This window comes from Salvia splendens, chromosome 3 (genome assembly GCF_004379255.2).
Source record: "Salvia splendens isolate huo1 chromosome 3, SspV2, whole genome shotgun sequence".
Lineage (NCBI taxonomy): Eukaryota > Viridiplantae > Streptophyta > Magnoliopsida > Lamiales > Lamiaceae > Salvia > Salvia splendens.
Genome location: NC_056034.1, coordinates 5,032,353 through 5,041,650, shown reverse-complemented (window position 1 = coordinate 5,041,650; position 9,298 = coordinate 5,032,353). Strand labels below are relative to the sequence as shown.

Sequence of the window (9,298 nt, the reverse complement as noted above, 5' to 3'; positions counted from 1 at the left end):
CATATCCCAAATATCTATTGAAAACAAAATTGTTACAAATACCTATTCATACTGATCTTAATAGAAATATTGGATGTGAAATAAGTATGTAAAATGAAAAAGACTTGGTGTATATCCAAATTCCAAATGCACCATGTATCCATCATAATTATCGCTGATTGTTTTGAGGGAATTCGCCAATCACTAATTAGAACTATTAATCAGTATGTGTGATTTATTAATAAGAATTGATATTTCGTGGAGGAAATATAATGGAGAATTTATCATTTTTGTGACACGACACGACTACTACAAAACGATGTGGATGGAATCTAAACTAAAAGATGAAAAAGAAATGGGGAAGTGGGCTGGCATTGTAGAAAATACAAAGGAATTGGGGGCCCAATATACATCTGTTGTAACCCCGTTGGGTAGCACGGATTAAGACCCTGTACGCCGTTGCCAATCTAGAATCCACCACCACTTTTTCGTACCAAACTACCCTTGGTCGGGGATTAAAATTTCGAAATTGCCACTGGTTATATTGATTATCAAGAAAACAAGAACAGCGGTAACACTACAAACACACAAGTTAAATTTGGTTTATGGTTTTATAAACGGGGAAATGATATGTAATAAGTTTATTCTTTTTATAAAAAGGATTTTAGATCAAAATTACGTTACTTAATAAGTTATGTTCGAAATAGGAAACAGTCAATCGATTATTACATTTAAAATTAAAACAACGGTTAACCCCCAAACTAATAAACATTGAGTACTATATTTTGTATGTCATCACGTACCATGGTAAGGATATTTTATGAGTTTCCTTTTTTTTCGAATGAAATCGCCATTATTGCAAATCATATTGATTTCCCTATTACAAATGTATAAACTTTACGCAACTTCACAGTATAATCAAAGGACAACAAACATGGAGATTTATTCCACTGCTTTTTATAATTTTTCCTGTGAAAAATCAATTGAATAATGGAAAGGCAATCTCAATTATTTCAATCATTTCATTCCCTTCAAAAGCTATATGGTTGTAAGTTGACTGTCTGAAAGGGGAGAATCATTAATCGATTGATGACAATTCAGATTATTAATTGATTAACTTGTGTTTGATTATTATTTTTTGTAATATCAATACTGCTTCTATATACTCATGAAGGATTAATCAAATTACTTTTTTTTTTTATTTTGCAATAATAGTTATCTCATTCAATCTTTCTTAGTTTTGGGATTATTCAATCACATCTTTATACTAAAGCAGATTTCTATATTCATTTCGTCGTTATCGTTGACTGACTATCGTCCCACGCTCTATCTCTGTTTTAGGCCAAAATTGTCATATGGTCTATTATTTCGATTAGTTTAGAGCATCTCCAATAACCGGCGTCACCACCGCGACGCCGATTTTTCGCCGACGCCGGTTTGACGCCGAACCATTGGAACCGGCGTCGGCGAAATCGGCGTCGCCATGCCGATTCCCGCGCTGACGCCGGTTCCGACGCCGATCCTCACGGGCGCCATTGTGCGTCCCGGATCGGCGCCAAACCGGCGTCGGATTTAAATTTTTTTTTTGTTTTTCGAAAACACTATATATACGCGCGTTGAACCTCATTTTCATTAGCACCACTTGTTTCCAAGCCACGGCGTCACCACCGCCAACGTACGAGGTGGGGTACCGCACGATGAAGAAGCCCTCCTCCAAGCACATGCCGACATGCGTCAGACGGAGGCTCATATTCGACTGCAAAAGGATTTAGTTGAAGAGTTGTGGGCGCGGAGGATTGCAAGGCGTTAGTTTTTATGCAAATTTATGTAATTTTTTAAATGTATTTTTTTTTTAATTATTGTACTTTTTTAAAAAAAAATTAATGTACTTTTTAAAATTTAATATTATTATTCGAATTTTCCGTATTTGTCTCGTAAATTAAATTCCGTATGTTGATACGAGTGTAAATTAAATTATATAATTGTTATTAGTGATGTGGATAGGTAGTGTGAAGGCTATGTGAGGGCTATTTGATGTCCAGTTGATGTGGCAAGCTGATGTGACAGGAGAATTGTAGAGCTGATGATGTGACAGTGTGAAGGCTATTTGAGGGCTATTTGACGTCCTAACCTATTGGAGATGCTCTTAATGTTTTCCATTAATACTAAGTTTAATAGTAGTACTACTACTCATTGGTTTTCATGATAGAATTGAAGGAGCCCATAAACTATTGCAAACTTATTTTATTTTTATGTTTGCAGTATCCAGTTTTATTTATAAAAAGATCATGTACTAAACTAGTACTCACTTATTAGGATCAGTGGGCCATGGTCTTTATACGGTTATAGAAAATTTATTATATAAGTAGCATGTATATATACTTTATTTGTAACTTTCGCACCATTATAAAGAGATAAATGCAACATCTGTACATGAAACTTTTGACCAGAAACTCTAATGACAAATGCTCACTAAACAGTATGAATAATTTTTTCGGATCAATATCTTATGATGAAAAATTCAAATAGTAACTTTTAGATAAAATAATAAATTTGTAGAAGTGATAATGTCTAGAGATACTACTAAGTAGTAGTACTATTTTGCAAAGTTTTCCTGGAGTCCTATTTTCGCAATGTTTTTAAATTTGAAAATTTATATTTATATTTGTATTATTTAAAAGGCCAGTACCTGAATTATATCCTAAACCATGGTCCATTTTTCAAGTATATATATCTTGAACAATCAACTTTGACCAATTAATGCATGTATCAATTTTTTTGGCAATGCTTAATAAGCTCGTATTTTCATTTCTTTATCTGTCTTCAGTCTTAAAATCACATATAAAAAAAAGTTAGTACTTGGAAAGGTATTTTCGTATATCAAATCCATGGGATACTGCTCAATTTTAGAGTATCAATTGGTCAAGTTGGTTCATAATATTTTCAAAAAATTGATAGCTTAAGAATATACACAAGTTTTTATCCTTTTTTTTTATTACTATTAATTATTTCACCTCACCTGTTTTGGTCCATGATATAATATCATAATTCATCAAGCATTCAAGCTAGATACAATTAAAATGTTTTACACTCCATGTATCATCATCAACAGCTTCTAGCTTTAAATGATTATACTCTCGTATCACAGTTGTAGACTTAGCTGCAAAATCACACTAAAACTTTACTACTACTATTTTAATAGGCCTGCTAATTATATGCTACAATGGAAAAGTTAGTACCAAAAAGAATTCAAGAATAGTTATCTCGTAATGAAAAGCAAACAATGTGATGATTTGCCAGCCAAACCTTATGTACTCATTTCCATTTTTTTTATATACATTGAATAAACAGTCTATTAGTTTCTCTTTTCAATTTTATGTAGGAATATTTATTTAGCGACTATATATGATTTATATTTTTAAAATATTCCTTTTATTTAGTTGCTTTTAACTTTTTGTTAAAAAAACATTTGTGATGCATTATACTAAAAGATTTTGTCATAACCAAGAGAGACTAGCATATGACTCATAAACGCCCATCTATATCTCATTAAGGCACATTTGTTGTACAAGGGAATTCACCCACAAATGGCACATCGTTATCTGCATGGAGTATTACACAAATGTTGTACCAACTTGATAGTGGCTATATTATTTTGTTACAAAGAATTAATTAAAAGCTCTCATGAATTTCTCTGTCTGCAGGTTTTTCCTCAATAAAAAAAACAAGAAAAATCATAACTTTCTCAATAGGAATTAAAGAAACTTGGATAGGAAAAGTTAGCTAGCCAGCAAATTTCAACCCCATGTCAAGAATTGTGTGTATTCATCTTTTCCCTTTTCTTATCTTTCATACGAGCATTAAATATGCATGGCCCTCATGCATTAAATTATGAAAGAGCAATTTATGTTATTTCCAAGAAAAATGTGGGCAATTTCATATTCAACTAATTTATATATACACAAGATATCAACAACTTGAGGTGAGTCAGTATGCCACCACAGTTGCACTCTCAAAATTTAGTTTAGTGATTGATAGTGAGACACAAATCCTATTCTATTCTATTCGTCTCTCTATATTTTTTGGCTTTTTAAATTTATATTAATATTAATATTGATCAATTATATGCATAGAGAGCGGCGTAGGATAGTGGTTATAAAGTAATCCGGGTTTATTGAGGAAACAACAATAGTGGTGTGTGGTGATGAAAATTGGAGTGGCAATGATGAGGGAGAGGGACACAAGTGGGCGCAGGATAAGCACGTGGGCGTCGCCTTTTTCTCACGCTGGCATTGTGGTTTAGCAAGCTAAGCTCAATAGTGAATCACTACTATTTCGGCTCAATTACTTTTGCAAAATTAAAAATAAAAAGGAAAGATAGAGATAGCCACCACCAAATATGATTGGCAGTTACTACCTGTGATTGTGAGTTCAAACACAACCTTAATATTTTCATTTTTTTCCAAGGTTTTGGTCATATAATAATAATTTCTTCTTTGCTTATTTGATGCCGGTGAATGTTTTTGGTTGGTAAAATATGTGTTTTAATCATTTATTGTTTACTTAATTTGATTTTCTCGTTTTAGTTCTAGAGGTTCTTTTTATTTTCCTTTGTTAATGCATGTCTATTTCAAATTTGACTGAAGTGACAGAGATTCTCTCGAATGGTTGAATTTTGATGTACAAATCTCATAATACTTGACTAGGCTATAAAAATTTGCAGTTCTTGGATTCTCCCTTGTTTTAACTTAAAGATAGGTCAAGTTATGGTGAGACCATTTTTTGATTGTGTTTGTTTTTTGGTGTGATTTTGGAACAAGATTGGCGAACAAAAACAGTGAAAATCTAGTTGTGTTTGTCTAGCTTCCGACAAACTCTATTGGTTGCAGCTGGAGGTGGAACTTTCTCTCTTAGTGGTGTTGGAAAAAAGTTGAGGAAGTTGGTGTTTGTCTCACTTTCAAATGCTGCTCTGATCAATTCCTTAGTTTATTTGCAAAATATCAGCGATGAAGTTTATGAAACTTGGATCTCGCCCTGATACTTTCTACACAACAGAATCCACTCGGTAATTTTCAATTTCATACTATTTATTTATTAGTACTGCAAAAGCGAAGCTAAAAACTAAGATGAAGATCACTCTGTTTTCTTGAGTTTAGGTCTGTATCATCTGAAGTGTCAAGCGATCTCATTGTACAAGTAAAAGGAACCAGATATTTACTGCATAAGGTGTGTGTAAACTATATTCCAAATTTACCAAAATTTTGATGTTTATGCAATGTCACAAGTTGATGCTAATGTTTGAATGTGCAGTTTCCCCTGCTTTCCAAGTGCCTGCGGCTGCAGAGGCTATGTGCCGAGAGCCCCGAGGCGCAGCAGCTGCAGATAGTGCAGCTCCCGGACTTCCCGGGCGGGGTGGAGGCGTTTGATCTCTGCGCCAAGTTCTGCTATGGCATCACGGTGACCCTCAGCGCCTACAACATCGTCGCAGTCAGATGCGCGGCCGAGTACCTTCAAATGACAGAGGATGTTGAGAAGGGCAATCTGATTTACAAGATTGAGGTGTTCTTGACTTCCTGCATCCTTCACGGCTGGAGGGACTCGATCGTGACGCTGCAGAGCACCAAGGCGTTCTCTCTGTGGGCGGAGGATCTCGGGATCACCAGCCGATGCATTGAGGCCATCGCTGCCAAGGTTGTTTCCAGTCCCACCAAGGCGAGCTTGTCCCACAGCTGCTCTAGGCGGGGCAGGGATGACTCGTCGTGCAATGGCTCCGAGAGCCAGAGGCATCATAAGTCCACGAGCCGAGGCAGCTGGTGGGCGGAGGATCTGGCTGAGCTGGGGATTGATCTCTACTGGAGGACTATGATCGCCATCAAATCGGGTGGGAAGCTTCCCCCGGGCCTCGTTGGTGAGGCATTACGCATCTATGCGTCGCGCTGGCTGCCAAATGTGTCCAAGTACATAAACATTGATTGTGACTCTAAACCTGAGTCGGTTGGGGAAGTGACTTCAAAGCATAGGTTGTTGCTGGAATCCATAGTTAGCTTGCTTCCGAGTGAGAAAGGGGAGGTGTCTTGCAGCTTTATGCTGAAGCTGTTGAAGGCGGCCAACATGGTGAAAGCATCCTCGTCTTCGAAGATGGAGTTGGAACGTAGGATTGGAGTGCAGCTGGAGGAGGCGTCGGTGTCTGATCTATTGCTACCAGCGTTGGACGACAAGATGATGTACGACGTGGATGGTGTGATTTCGATACTGGAGCATTTCATGGTGCAGGGGCAGAGCCCTCCCACGAGCCCGCGTAGAGGGAAAGGGGAGTTTGAGAGGCGAAGATCGCGGTCTGCTGAGAACGTGGAGCTGCTGTTTCAGGAGAGCAGAAGGTCGTCTTCTGCATCGCACAGCTCCAAGCTCAAGGTCGCAAAGCTCGTGGATGGCTATCTTCAGAAGATAGCCAAGGACAAGAATTTGCACTTGTCCAAGTTCATCGCCGTTGCAGAATCCATCCCAGAATTTGCAAGGCTGGATCATGATGATCTCTACAAAGCTATCGACATTTACCTAAAGGTGGATTTTATTTTATTTTATTTTTTAATGTTTATGAAATTAGTTTTTAGTTGTTTCCAATTGTGTTTTTGTACAATGGCAATGTCAGGTGCATCCAGAGCTGAGTAAGAGCGAAAGGAAGAGGCTGTGCCGCGCATTGGAGTGCAAGAAGTTGTCTGTTGAAGCGTGCATGCACGCTGCACAGAACGAGATGCTGCCACTGCGGGTGGTGGTTCAAGTCCTCTTCTTCGAGCAAGCAAGGGCTGCAATGGCGGGAGGTCAAGTGACGGAGCTGCCTAGCAACATCAAGGCACTGTTGGCAGTGTGCAAGAATTCATCAAAGCCTACTAGTGCTGCGCAAGACCAGTGGAGTGTATCTGGCCTCAAATCACCCAGCTCGAATGTTTCGACCCTCAAAATGAAGCTGGACGAAGACGACAATTTAGAGCTTGGAAAATCATCCAAGTTGAAGGCCTTTACCATGACTCCCAGCAGACCTAGGAGAATGTTGAGCAAATTATGGCCCATCAGCAGAAGTGCAACTGAGAAGAACTGATCATCAGAGATCCCAATGTGTTGTTTGGGATGGGTAAATAGCACTCTGTCTTTGTTTAATCTTTTTTCTTTCCTCTTTTGTGTGATAATTCTTGAAAAACTCTTTGTAACCGTTTAGGAAAGAATGCAACTCACTTGGTGTAAGCTATGCCAATAAAATTATGGAAACTATAGTTTTTTCGAGGCAAAATTAGAAAACGACACAAATAGTAGTTGTACAAGAGAGTGTTGAACTGCAGAAGTGGAAGTATACTGCTGCAGAATTGCTTATGTGCATTTGCGCACGTTTAAACTATTTGAGTAAATTGCTTATGTGCAGTTGTTTAATGAATTTATCAAGTTTTTTCCATAGTAAAGCATAAAAAATGAGTGATTTAAAAAGCACATGACTTGTGTATTATATTCATAGAATGCACAAAATGTGTGCATAGTCGAGAAAAATAAGAGAACATAACACATGGTCGTGTATTTTGTAGATAAGATACTCGGCCCGTGTCATTCGTTCGGAAGCTATCTAGAACCTACAACACTGTTGTGTACAACTTAAATGATTTATGTGTTAATGCAAGATTCGACGGATGAAGATCAATTTAAACCTAAATTCAATAAAATCGAGAGATTTAAGACAAGTTGTTAGGAGTTGCATGCCACTAGTAATTACACGGAGATTTAAGATGTGCATGTGAATATTATACTAGTACAAGTTTTCGTTCTTCCATTCCAAACTGCATACTCAATGTTGATTGCATTACAATTTACACAGATTTGAGAACATATATAGATTACAAATAGAGTAAAAGATACCAGGTATATATCTTTATTTACTGAGCACTGCTTGAATTGCTTATCTGATGAGTAACCATAAGAGGGGCAGCAGTATCCTTAGATTGTGAGTCGGTGGCGGATTCGATGCTCTTAGTCCGTTGGAGGGAGGGGGCGCGATGGAGGCGGCATCGGAAGGAGCCGGCATGGGTGGTGGGAGAGCAGAGGCAGCTAGATTTGGTGATGCTCCCTTGCCTCGCAAGAGCCTCATCCACCTTCATATCTTTGCTTATCATGGCCTCACTCTCCATATCTTCAATATTGTGGGCAGGAGAAATATATACAAGTATTTGAGATATTGGTTTCAACTTAATATAGAAGAGTAGGAATGATTGAATATCCCTTTCTCTATCCTTCCATTTCTTGAATCCCTTCCTTCACGGGATTGATAACTTAGGCTCAATTAATGTCCCACCAAAAAGAAACTACTTTTTTGCTCTGCGTCAACCACTCTATTCAATCTCGATCAAGATCAACATGATTCCCATTTGGGTCTTTTTTTTTGCTTTTTCGTTTCCTTTTCTTATTTGTTCTTGCGATAATCATGAAAATAACATGCCAATGGAAAAGGGGTCCCATTTCCAGTGTTATGGTGATGGATATAGTCTCGATCGAGTGTATTGAATTCCTCATTTCTTGACCTAATAAAGAGGCATTTTCATGATCATATCAAGCGTAACGATGTCCCAACAAATTGTAGGAGTAAATGCAACGGTCATCTTCACATTATCCAAGCCCAACCCAATCCATTTCATCGAATGAATTGCAAAAATACTACTACTCCTACTATTATTTGCGACTAACTGTTTCGATTTTATACTTCTATCTAGCTACATGTATCCTATCCTATATATACTGTATATAGTGCAAGACATTAAGCTACACTATAACAAGTATGATTACTCCAAAACAACATAGACTAAAATGATACAATGAGTATATTTTTTGCCATTGCATTTTATGGAGCAAGCTTTCATCCTGTTGTGTAGGGCTCACCGACGCCATTTGTAAGATTGTACTTGAAACTAGTACAACAACTGATGGAGCATGTTGGCAATTGAAACATAAAAAAATGAATATAATAATATCTTATATCGGTGTACACAAATAGCTTAATCCACTATATAAGTCTCATGGACCTCTCCTCTTATCACCAATTGGTTTTAAGATGGAACCCATGGATTTCTATCATGGTATCAGAGCGGGTCGCCGACTGTGGGTCATATTTAACTGACCTAGCAGTATATCTGGGCTGAAACCGAAAAAAATGACTGACCCAACAGTATAACTGGGCTGAAAATTTGGGCTAGTGGTCCAACCGATCGAAAAAAAAATTGGGCCGATTGTCCAATCGATCATAAAAAAGTCCAACCCCTCCAAGATTCACCTTAAAAAAGTCCAA

The 9,298-nt window shown here is 37.6% G+C and overlaps 1 protein-coding gene across 1 annotated transcript; it reads left to right on the top strand.

Moving 5' to 3' along the window:
- The first annotated feature begins 4,410 nt into the window (after nucleotides 1-4,410).
- LOC121794504 (BTB/POZ domain-containing protein At1g67900-like) lies at nucleotides 4,411-7,264 on the top strand. The gene is made up of 4 exons (XM_042192687.1): nucleotides 4,411-5,044; nucleotides 5,136-5,205; nucleotides 5,290-6,540; nucleotides 6,629-7,264. The coding sequence occupies exons 1-4, from the start codon at nucleotides 4,986-4,988 to the stop codon at nucleotides 7,073-7,075; spliced, it is 1,827 nt and encodes a 608-aa protein (XP_042048621.1). The 5' UTR covers nucleotides 4,411-4,985; the 3' UTR covers nucleotides 7,076-7,264.
- Nucleotides 7,265-9,298: the final 2,034 nt, after the last annotated feature.